This window comes from Macaca thibetana, chromosome 13, assembly GCF_024542745.1.
Source record: "Macaca thibetana thibetana isolate TM-01 chromosome 13, ASM2454274v1, whole genome shotgun sequence".
Classification (NCBI taxonomy): Eukaryota; Metazoa; Chordata; class Mammalia; order Primates; family Cercopithecidae; genus Macaca; species Macaca thibetana.
The window spans coordinates 82,487,378-82,499,752 of NC_065590.1; the positions used below are offsets into that span (position 1 = coordinate 82,487,378).

Here is a 12,375-nt window from a genome sequence, read left to right on the forward strand (position 1 = left end):
TTTTTTTTTTTTTTTTTTTGAGACGGAGTCTCGCTCTGCCGCCCAGGCTGGAGTGCAGTGGCCGGATCTCAGCTCACTGCAGGCTCCGCCTCCCGGGTTCACGCAATTCTCCTGCCTCAGCCTCCCCAGTAGCTGGGACTACAGGCGCCCGCCACCTCGCCCGGCTAGTTTTTTGTATTTTTTAGTAGAGACGGGGTTTCACCGTGTCAGCCAGGATGGTCTCGATCTCCTGACCTTGTGATCCGCCCTCCTGGGCCTCCCAAAGTGCTGGGATTACAGGCTTGAGCCACCGCGCCCGGCCTGTGCACCTTTTAAAATAGCAGTCAAGTTCTGTTTGCAGATAACCAAACAAATCTCACCCTTACCCTTTGACCTGTCTCTCCTGCTGCTAGAGATGTAGCCTAAGAAAATAATCAGATGGACCCAAAGAGCTTTGCACAGGGATATTCATGGGAGCCCTTATGTTTTTGAAGCATATTTAGTGGTCTGGAAGAGTGCTCATGATGCGAAGCTAACTGAACTATATGTACAGAATGATCCAGACTTTGAAAGGAAAAACTAAGGAAAGATATCTAAATATTAAGTAGTGCATGGTGAGATTTTGGTTATTTCCTAATGCTTCTCTGTATTTTTGAAATTTTCTACCTTAAGCACATATTTTATAATAAGGAAAAACGGCTTTAAAGTAATGAAGCCAGAACTCAGGTGGAGGGGTGGAGTAATACCTTCATGGAAGACTGGCAAAGACAGATTATCTTTCAAGAGAAACATTACTGCTGGATAGTGAAACATCAGGCGGTAACCTGTAGGAAAAATGCCTTGAGAATCTGAGTAGGCAGAACAGAAGCCGCTGACTTTTCACTTAGATTTTCTTCCTATTAAGAGGTCTTAAGAAATCAAGTTCAGACTCCTCTTGTCTCGGGTGAAACTCTCTGAAGCCTACAGGGATTAAGTGACTCCCCTGAGTTTAAAAGAGGGTCTCATGATTCTTAGTTGTTAATCATGACTCAAGAAGGGAACTTAGGAGTCGCTACTGATTACATTGAGGTGCTGCTGTAGTCAGAAGGGCCAATAAAATATAAGACAATACCAGGATTAACTACGTTTATTGAGTGCTTAGTATGTGCCAGGCACAGGTCTGAGCCTAATTTCATTGATCCCCACTAGGAAGCATTTTATAAAGGGACGAAGAGGCCAGCGAAGTCGCCTAACTTGTCCACGATCACGCAGTCAGCAAGAGTTTGGAGTCCGGTAGTCTGATTCCAGAGACTCACTGTATCTCACTGTACTATGCCTCTGCCCGAGGCTGAAGAAGCTGATGAGTCCTCCAGCAGAGCTCTGCCGGAAGGACTTAACAGGTTAAAAGTAGCAATACTGTCATTCTCTAATTTGTTAAAACCAGCCTCTGATTATCTTAGTGGCTTCTGCCTTCATAGGTAAAAGATAAACTTTATGCAAACTAACATGAAAATAATAATTTTCTGAGTGATAGTTTTAATACTTCCTGGAATGGGATTCATCATGGGTGAATTGGCAGTAAGGATGACCCAGAAACGATTTCAGAAGGATGTTAGAGAATATTGTACTCTCCTTTTAATAAACAAGTGGGAGCTATCCCAGCAGAAGGAAAACCCCTTTAGGTTTCAGTAGGGTAGAGTGGGAGGGGTGGAGGGAAGTGGAAGTGAATGTGCTTTTAGAAATCCTTCCACTAGGGGCTGGGCGCGGTGGCTCACGCCTGTGATCCCAGCACTTTGGGAGGCCTAGGCGGGTGATCACTTGAGGTCAGGAGTTCCAGACCAGCCCGGGCAACACGGTGAAACCGCGTCTCTACTAAAAATACAAAAATTAGCCAGGTGTGGTGGTGTACGCCTGTAATCCCAGCTACTCGGGAGGCTGAGACAGGAGAATCACTTGAACTTGGGAGGCAGAGGCTGCAGTGAGCCGAGATCATGCCCCTACACTCTGGCCTGGGTGACAGAGCAAGACTCTGTTTCAAAAGAAAAAAAAACTTCCACTAGGCAGTGGTTAAAGTCAGAGGCATTTAAAATTATGGGCACCAGCCATAGGAGAGCTGGAAAACGTGTAGAGCAGAATTACACATTACACATGTGGATGTTGGGCACACGACATCTCACGAGGGAAGATAGAAATCTCCATTGTCTAAACAGGACTAGGAGGCCTCTCTCCCCTCCCCAGTGCACCAAGGAATGACATCGTTGCTCTGCAGCTCCCTCCTTGGTAAAGCTGTCACTCCACTTTCAGTGAAGAGGACTCCCGAAACCCTTTTTGGCCTTTTGACACTTCCTAAGTGGGCTATTCAGTTTATGTTCTATGTTCTTCTCCTTTAGGCCCCAAATGAGACCACCCTAAAGGAGCTGGCCGAGACCCTGCAACAGAAGAACATTGACCACATGCTGTGGCTTGAGCAACCAGAGAATATCGCCACTTGCATTGCTCTCCGGCCCTACCCCAAGGAAGAAGTGGGCCAGTATTTGAAGAAGTTCCGATTGTTCAAATGACTGCTGCTTTGATGTGTTTGAATACCAGCTGGATCCAGAATCAGCAGGCCACCCATTCCAGAGCATCATGTGCTTGCAGTGTCAGCTTGCTCCCGTCTTTCAGTTGTGACAGTTTCTTGAGGGTTCAGCGCATGTTCCTATTAAAGTTGTCATTAACAACTACTTCCTCTTATCAATAAGTGCAACTGTGGAAGGTGCGCGGGCAGTGTTGTCTGGCGATCATTGCTCAAATAGAAGATTGGGTTAGACTCTCCTATGGGGGTCAAGGAAACTCCCTTCCAGTCACCCAGGTTTGAAACTTTGCTTTTTGCCGGGCGCGGTGGCTCAAGCCTGTAATCCCAGCACTTTGGGAGGCCGAGATGGGCGGATCACGAGGTCAGGAGATCGAGACCATCCTGGCTAACACGGTGAAACCCCGTCTCTACTAAAAAATACAAAAAACTAGCCGGGCGAGGTGGCGGGCGCTTGTAGTCCCAGCTACTCGGGAGGCTGAGGCAGGAGAATGGCGTGAACCCGGGAGGCGGAGCTTGCAGTGAGCTGAGGTCCGGCCACTGCACTCCATCCTGGGTGACAGAGCGAGACTCCGTCTCAAAAAAAAAAAAAAAAAAAAAAACTTTGCTTTTGAATTCCTTCTTATTCACACCCAGTTATCATATTTCACTGAATCTAAGACAACATCAACTTTAAGATATGGTAATATTTTATGTATTGTTAAAAAAAAATGCTGGCTGGCCGGGCGCGGTGGCTCAAGCCTGTAATCCCAGCACTTTGGGAGGCCGAGACAGGCGGATCACGAGGTCAGGAGATCGAGACCATCCTGGCTAACCCGGTGAAACCCCATCTCTACTAAAAAAATACAAAAAAAAAAACTAGCCGGGCGAGGAGGCGGGCGCCTGTAGTCCCAGCTACTCCGGAGGCTGAGGCAGGAGAATGGCGTGAACCCGGGAGGTGGAGCTTGCAGTGAGCTGAGATCCGGCCACTGCACTCCAGCCTGGGCGACAGAGCAAGACTCCGTCTCAAAAAAAAAAAAAAAAAAAAAAAAAAATGCTGGCAAATAAATTAAAACATTTGTATTTCAATAACAAAGATGTTAAAATTTGGCCAGTGTGGTGGCTCACGTCTGCTAATTCCAGGGTTTTGGGAGCCAAGGTGGGAGGAGCGCTTGAGCCCATGAGTTCAAGGTTACAGTCAGTTCTAATCATGCCACTGCACTCCAGCCTGGGCAACAGAGTGAGGCACTGTCTCTGTAATGATAATAAAACGTTAAAATTCGTGTGTGTCTATATATATGTACATACATACGGATTTATTAGATTTGATGAAATCTGTCAAGTACTACAACTGTTTTCTTGTCATTTTAGTGCTGCTGCCCTGTGTCAGCCTCTCATTTTGCTCACTGGCATGTCCCACGGTCTGTTCACCTCCAGTGTGATGCTTCAATCCAGCAGCCGCTCTGCCACCAGATAGGATGACTGAACACCTACCTGTGTAGTCTAGGCTCCTCCCTGCCTATGGAGTAATCCCAGCACTCCTTAGCTGAGACTTCAGGCCCTCCTCATGTGTATTTCCTACCCATCTTTTTTGTTTTTTGGAGATGGAGTCTCTCTCTGTCGCCCAGGCTGGAGTGTGGTGGCGCCATCTCTGCTCACTGCAACCTCTGCCTCCTGGGTTCAAGCCATTCTCCTGCCTCAGCCTCCCAAGTAGCTGGGACTACAGGCATATGCTACCACAGCTGGCTAATTTTTGTGTTTTTTTAGTAAAGATGGGGGTTTCACCATGTTGGCCAAGCTGGTCTCCAACTCCTGACCTCAGGTGATCCGCCAGTCTCGGCCTCCCAAAGTGCTGGGATTACAGGCGTGAGCCATCGCACCCGGCCTCCTAGCTATCTTTTTAGTTGAATCTTCTATTCCCTTATTCAAACTTGATGTTTCCACAGAGTCCCTCTAGTTGCTGTTCTCCAGTCTCTGTCATGAGAGTTGAATGTTCTTACTCCTCCCCTCCCTTTCCTGCACCTGGACTTTACTTCCACTATTTCCAGCTCAAGTGCTATCACTGCCAAAAATTCTTACCCAGCCAAAAATGATAGTTCCTTCTCTGAACATCTGTAACACTCTGCACAATGGTTACAGTATTTCTATAAACATTCGGACACACCTACAGAAACGCTTAGACATCTGTGAAGCGCAGTTGATGAGGGATAATTTGTTCAACAGATATCTATTGTTTGTCTACGTGGCAGGCTGTGCATAAAACAGTTTTGCCCTCAGGTAGCTAAGAATCTATATGGGTAACATCCGTCCCCCTTAGATAAGGTGGTACTAAGATCCCAGATAAGAGTTCCCTTTATGGGCCCAGTGCAGTGGCTCACGCCTGTAATCCCAGCATTTGGGAGACTGAGGCGGGTGCATCACCTGAGGTCAGGAGTTGGAGACCAGCCTTGCCAACATGGTGAAACCCTGTCTCTCCTAAAAAAAGAAAAAAGAAAAAAGCTGGGCGTGGTGACAGGCGCCTGTAATCCCAGCTACTCTGGAGGCTGAGGCAGGAGAATCACTTGAACCCGGGAGGCAGAGGTTGCAGTGAGCCGAGATCGTGCCATTGCACTCCAGTCTGGGTGACAAGAGCAAAACTCCATCTCAAAAAAAAAAAAGAAGGGGAGGTAAGAGGAGGTGAGAAGTGTCCTTTCCAGAAGCTTGAAAGGGAGGAGAGAGAGGATAATGGTTGAAGAGGGGCTGGAAAGATCAATGTTGTGTTCCCTAGTGGGGATTTTCTTAGATCTTGAGCAGGTTGATGGGTGGGGAGGAGAAAGAGGGTAAGGAGGAGAAAGTAAGGAGAGGAGAGATTAAGAGATTAAAGTTCCAAAATAGAATAACTGATGAAGTCCAGAGAAAACAGGAAGAGATGGGGTCAAAGGTACCGGGAAGAGCTGGCCTTGAACTGAGAGAGGGGAACCTTCTTTTCTGAGACTGGAGGAAAGGCAGATGGTGAAGATAAAGATGTACGTATGTTTCATAGACTGTAGGAGAAAGAAGGTTGAAGTTGACCATACCTGCTGACTTTTTTCTATTAAGTAGGAGGTATATACATTATCCTCAGCAAACTAAAGCAGGAACAGAAAACCAAATACCGCATATTCTCACTTAAAAGTGGGAGCTAAATGATGAGAACACATGGACACAGGCAGGGGAACAACACACACGGGGACTGATTGGAGGGTGGGAGGAGGGAGTGGATCAGGAAAATAATGAATGGGTTCTAGGCTTAATACCTGGGTGATCAAATTTGTACCACAAACCCCCACGACACAAGTTAACCTATAAAACAAATCTGCACATGCTGCACAGGTACCCCTGAACTTAAAAGTTTAAAAAAGTAGGAGGCATAGGATCTTTCATAACACTGAACGAACTCATTGAGCACTAAGATAGCACAACAGTGGGCAGGAGCCCAGGCTTTGCTGTCAAACTGCTTGAGTCCAAATCTGGGTCTCATACTTTCAAGCTCTGTGGACTTGGGCAGTCACTCCATTTCCCTGAGAGCCAGTTCCCTTATTCGTAAAGCAGGGATTTAAATGTGTTTGGAAGTACAAACTCCTTAGAGCAGTGCCTGCGACTTCGTGCTAGGCCCTAAACTTGGGAAGATGCAGATGGCACAGCCCTCAGAGCTGCTCTCCAAGAGCTCTCCATGAAGGAGGCCATTGTCTACCCCTTTCTGTTAGGGAGTGATGCCATCCAGGAATCCAGCACCATTTCCATTCAAGCCCATTAGGAAAATGTTTCTAAAGGATACTGCATCTTAAAAAAAAATTAAGTTCTGAATTCTTCAGTAAGGCATAGTATAAAGCTAGAGAGGCCAAGTGCGGTGGCTCACGCCTGTAATCCCAGCACTTTAGGAGGCCGAGGTGGGCGGATCTCAAGGTCAGGAGATCGAGACCAGCCTGGCCAACATAGTGATACCCTGTCTTCTAGTAAAACTACAAAAAAAACTCCGGGCGCGGTGACTGACGCCTGTAATCCCAGCACTTTGGGAGGCCGAGGCGGGCGGATCACCTGAGGTTGGGAGTTCGAGACCACCCTGACCAACATGGAGAAATCCCATCTCTACTAAAAATACAAAATTAGCTGGGTGGTGTGGTGGCCTGTAATCCCAGCTGCTCGGGAGGCTGAGGCAGGAGAATTGCTTGAACCCAGGAGGCGGAGATTGTGGTGAGCTGGAGATCGCGTCATTGCACTCCAGCCTGGGCAACAAGAGCGAAATTCCATCTCAAAAAAAAAAAAAAAAAAAATTAGCCAGGCATGGTGGCACGTGCCTGTAGTCCCAGCTACTTGGGAGGCTAAGGCAGTAGAATCGCTTGAACTCGGGAGGTGGAGGTTGCAGTGAGCCGACATCGTGCCACTGTACTCCAGCTTGGGCAACAGAGTGAGACTTTGCCTGGGGGAAATAAAAAAGTTAGACAGAAATGAGACACAGCTGGGAGACAGCAGATTTAGGCAAATCCCTAAAGCAGAGATCTGAGCACAAATAGCCTAAGCGTCTACCCCAGATGGGGAAGAACATGAACGCATGTGCTGGCGCTGAGGGAGAGCAAGACAGCAGCAGGGAAGCATTCGATTTTCTTACTGGTATCAGCTTAAGACTATGATCATTTGAACTAGATCAGCGGCTCTCAAAGCGGTGGTCTGATCCCTAGATCAGTACCACTTGGGTACTTGTTAGAAAAGCGAATTATCAGGCCCCACCCCAGACCCACTGAAGTGGAGGCTCTAGTGCTACCTAGAAACAGCCTGGGCCCTGGAGACAGCCAGCCTAAAAGGGGAACAACAAATGTGTGTGGTTTAGAATCAACACATTATGAGAGGGTAAAGTGCTCACAGGAAGGAGTCAAATAGCAGAAATCTGGCACCAAGGGCACTGTATCTGGCCATGCACACTAAGGTTACAGAAAATTATGATTTCTCCAACAGGGCAAAGATTGTGCTGCAAGCCCTAGAATAGATGCTACATCCTTGAAAAGAATCTCTTAGGCTTTGATGCTTTGATAGGTTTCTTTTTTTCTCTCCTTTTTTTTTTTTTTTTTTGAAACAGAGTTTTGCTCTTGTTGCCCAGGCTGGAGTGCAGTGGAGCAATCCTGGCTCACTGCAACCTATGCCTTCTGGGTTCACGCCATTCTCCTGCCTCAGCCTCCAGAGTAGCTGGGATTACAGGTGCCCACCACCACACCCAGCTAATTTTTTGTATTTGTAGTAGAGAGGTGGTTTTATCTGTCACGCGCGTCCGTGTGAAGAGACCACCAAACAGGCTTTGTGTGAGCAATAAAGCTTTTTAATCACCTGGGTGCAGGCGGACTGAGTCCGAAAAAGGAGTCAGCAAAAGGAGATAGGGATGGGACAGTTTTATAGGATTGGGTAGGTAGTGGAAAATTACAGTTAAAGGGGGTTTTTCTCTTGCAGGCGGGGGCAGGGGTCACAAGGTGCTCAGTGGGGAGCTTCTGAGACTCATTGTTCAGGAGAAGGAATGTCACAGGTCAATTCATCAGTTAGGGTGGGGCAGGAACAAATCACAACGGTGGAATGTCATCAGTTAAGGCAGGAGCTATGTTCACTTCTGTTGTGGTTCTTCAGTTGCTTCAGGACATCTGGATGTATATGTGCAGGCTTGGGCTCAGAGGCCTGACATCATCATGTTGGCCAGGTGACTTCTGACCTCAGGTGATCACCCGCCTCAGTCTCCCACAGGCTGGGATTACAGGTGTGAGCAACTGCGCCTGGCCGGTAGGTTTCTTATATGTGAAAAACATTGTATAATTAACAAAGTGCTCCCATATGAATCAATCCTAACAATGTTTGTGATGCAGGCCATCTAGTCTCAGAGTTTACAGATTCAGAAAGGCTTTGACTTGCCAAGATCAAAGACAATGGCAGCACTGGGATTGAAAACCAGGTCTTTTGTCAGTTCAGTTTTTCTTTTTTTATATTTTTTTAGAAAGAGTCTCATTCTGTCGCCCAGGCTGGAGTGCAGTGGCACAATCTCGGCTCACTGCAACCTCCGCCTCCTGGGTCCAATTGATTCTCCTGCCTCAGCCTCCCGAGTAGCTGGGATTACAGGCATGCACCACCATGCCTGGCTAATTTTTGTATTTTTAGTAGAGACGGGGTTTCGCCATGTTGGCCAGGCTGGTCTCAGACTCCTGACCTCAAATGATCCACCCACCTTGTTCTCCCTCCCAAAACGCTGGGATTACAGGCGTGAGCCACTGCACTCAGCAGTTTTTCTAATATCTTTTTTTTTTTTTTTTTGAGACGGAGTCTTGCTCTGTCGCCCAGGCTGGAGTGCAGTGGCCGGATCTCAGCTCACTGCAAGCTCCGCCTCCCGGGTTCACGCCATTCTCCTGCCTCAGCCTCCCGAGTAGCTGGGACTACAGGCGCCCACCACCTCGTCCGGCTAGTTTTTTTTTGTATTTTTTTGGTAGAGACAGGGTTTTGCCGTGTTAGCCAGGCTGGTCTCGATCTCCTGACCTCGTGATCCGCCCATCTCGGCCTCCCAAAGTGCTGGGATTACAGGCTTGAGCCACCGCGCCCGGCCAGTTTTTCTAATATCTTGTAGTTGGTTACCAGTTTGGTTTTCCAGCCATCTAGATACTGGAGGGTAGTTTGTAAAGGGGTCACGAGTAGTTCAAGTGCTGAAAAGCTGTATCTTCCATTTGTAATTGGTTGACATTGTGGATTATAAATCAGCCTCCTGTGACTATAAGTTTTGTGACTCAACACCCTAGAGCCCAATTATCACTGGATGAGCTAACAAAGTTGAGTTTCTGAACTTATAAAGCTGAGGGTCAAAGCCTAGGTCACCGCTTCTCATGGCGCTGGCAGAGCGCAGAGGGCTCCCCTCCAGGGACAGGTTAAGAATTGCCTGTTATATTGTTTAATCAACGCAGAACTTTCCCACAGGTTCTGAGATGCTGTCCTAAGGGTGTGAATTCCTTTTTGCTTCCTGGTTGAGAATCTTGGCAGTAGTGAGCCATCTAACCGACTGGGAAGGTGTTAGTGTGGAAAGATGGTTGAGAACCACTGCCCTCAGCTATGACTGCCTGACAGGTTTAAGCTGTCCTCTGAGGGCAAGTTTAACACGGCACCAGCTTTTGTCCTTCTTTAACATCCAGATATGGTGGGTGTTGACTGCTGGCCTAAGGCTGGATTTTAGCTGAGGGGATTTCTTTTTTTTTTTTTTTGAGACAGAGTCTCCCTCTGTTGCCCAGGCTGGCGTGCGATGGCGCAATCTCAGTTCACTGCAGCCTCTGCCTCCCAGGTTCAAGCAGTTCTGCCTCAGCCTCCCAAGTAGCTGGGACTACAGGCGCACACTGCCACGCCCGGCTAATTTTTGTATTTTCAGTAAAGACGCGGTTTCACCATGTTGGCCAGAATGTTCTTGATCTCCTGACCTCGTGACCCGCCCACCTCGGCCTCCCAAAGTGCTGGGATTACAGGCATGAGCCACCGCACCCAGCCAACTGAGGGGATTTTTAAGGGTCAAATAAGTGGCACCCAAGGTCTGATCCTAGGTTCTTGAGAAATGAGACAAAAAGCAGATAAACAAAATATCACTTTTATTATCAATTGGTTAGAAGATATCGCATTATGTGATGGCCTAAATAGGATTGCTAGTTCCCTATCTTAAGGAAAAGTGTGAGTATACAGAGCAGATACTTCACCAAAGTTGATGCTTCCTAGTAGTCATGTGGAGAAGTAAGAATGAATTCCCCACATTCTATCAAATGTTGATAGATTGGTTCCACTCAACTGACAGATGTGGACCAAAGGCAATCACCCACCAACTAGGTTATTCTTTTAACCTCCATGAGGAGGAAGAGTAAGGTAGAACAATAGAATAGGAGCATTACGTCAATAGAAAGGAAGAAAACACTGGTTGAGGATGAAACATTCTACCTCTGCCCCAACACTGGACATAAGCAACAAGAAGTACTCATGATAAAAGTGGAAGATTAATCTGGCAACAGTGTTATTTCCTGGGAATGGGAAGGAAGGCTGCGACATCAGTCAGGAGACTGTTTGAAATACTCAAGACACAAGACTGTCATGATGTGGCTACAGGTACAGAAACTGAACCATAGGAAATATGCTGTTACTTCTGTGTGATACAAATGGAAAGAGCAAGGCAGAAGACTTGACTTCTGGGACTTGACAATCCCAGAAGACTTGATGTTAGGGTTCAACTCTGCAACATAATGGCTAAGCAATTTAGCTTCAGTTTCCTCACCTGTGAATACGATTTAGCAGGATTGTGAAGACTAATTTAAACCATACCCTATAAAAGCACTATATAACAATCACCACAATTTAGTCTCTTTTAATGCAATCTTCATACTTATTTCTTTTTCTCATCTTATTGCATTGGCCAGGACTTCTAGTGCAATAATAGCAGTTTAGCAGGTGTCTTTGACTCGCAATGGACTTTAGTGAGAATGCTCTGAGACCTTCACTGTTAGGTATGTTATTTGTTGAGAGTTTTGACAAATACTCTATTAGATTAAAGGGTTTACCTTCTGCTGCTGGTTGGCTAAAATTTTTTTTCAATTCATAAATGGATGTTCTAAATACCTTTCCTGCATTTACTGACATGATCATATGTGGTTGTTCTCTGCTGTTACTGTGGTGAATTGTACTCTTAGACTTCAAATATTGAACCATCTTTGTTCCTGTGATAAACTCTACTCGGCATGATTATTTAACATGAGAGAGATGGTTAAGAGACCTGGTTTCCAGTCATCTTTTAGTCTTTAAAAACCATGACCTTGGCCAGACCCGGTGGTTCACACCTGTAATACTAGCACTTCGGGAGGCTAAAGCAGGCAGATCACCTGAGGTCAGGAGTTCCAGACCAGCTTAACCAACATGAAGAAACCCTGTTTCTACTAAAAATATGTAATTAGCTGGGTGTGGTGGCACATGCCTGTAATCCCAGCTACTCAGGAGGCTGAGGCAGGAGAATCGCTTGAACCCGGGAGGCGGAGGTTGAGGTAAGTCAAGATCGCGCCATTGCACGCCAGCCTAGGCAACAAGAGCGAAACTCCATCTCAAAAAACAAAACAAAATAGAAAACAAAAATCATGACTTTAAAATTAACTATATACTGATGTCTTCCAAATTTATATCTTCAACTCTAGTCAGTCCCCTACATTTCAGGCCCGTATATATCCAGCTGCTGATTTGAGATCACTTGGATGTCTAATAGGAATCTTAAACTTATCATGACAGAAAATGAACTAAGCCTGCTTCTCTTCCCCATTTCTGTTAATGGCAACTCTATCCTTCCAGTTGCCCAGGGCAAAAACGTGAGAGTCACTATTATTATTATTTTGAGACGGAGTCTTGCTCTGTCGCCCAGGCTGGAGTGCAGTGGTGCGATCCCTGCTCACTGCAACCTCTGCTTCCCGGATCAAGCGATTCTCCTGCCTCAGCCTCCCGAGTAGCTGGGATTACAGGCGCCTGCCACCACACCCAGCTAATTTTTGTATTTTTAGTAGAGACAGAGTTTCACCATGTTGGTCAGGCTGGTCTCAAACTCCTGACCTCAAATGATCCACCCGCCTTGGCGTCCCAAAGTGCTGGGATTACAGGCATGAGCCACCGTGCCCAGCCAAGAGTCATTATTGATTCTTCTCACACACACCCCACATCTGGTATGTCAGCAAATGTGGTTGTCTCTACCTTTAAAATAGATCCAGAATGTGACGACTTCCCCCGATTTCGACTGCTACCCTCTTGGTCCAAATCATCATCTCTTGCCTGGATGACTGCCATAGCCTCCTAACAAGTTTCCTAGCTTCTGCATCTGCCTTCTC

The 12,375-nt window shown here is 46.7% G+C and overlaps 1 protein-coding gene across 2 annotated transcripts in view; it reads left to right on the top strand.

Moving 5' to 3' along the window:
- PTRHD1 (peptidyl-tRNA hydrolase domain containing 1) overlaps positions 1-2,681 on the top strand; it is a 385,343-nt gene extending 382,662 nt beyond the window's left edge. For both annotated transcript variants that reach the window (XM_050753691.1, XM_050753690.1), the window contains exon 3: positions 2,349-2,681. In XM_050753691.1, coding sequence (XP_050609648.1) covers positions 2,349-2,519 — 171 coding nt within the window. In that variant the 3' untranslated portion in view covers positions 2,520-2,681. The remainder of the gene's footprint in view (positions 1-2,348) is intronic.
- The last annotated feature ends 9,694 nt before the right edge of the window (positions 2,682-12,375 follow it).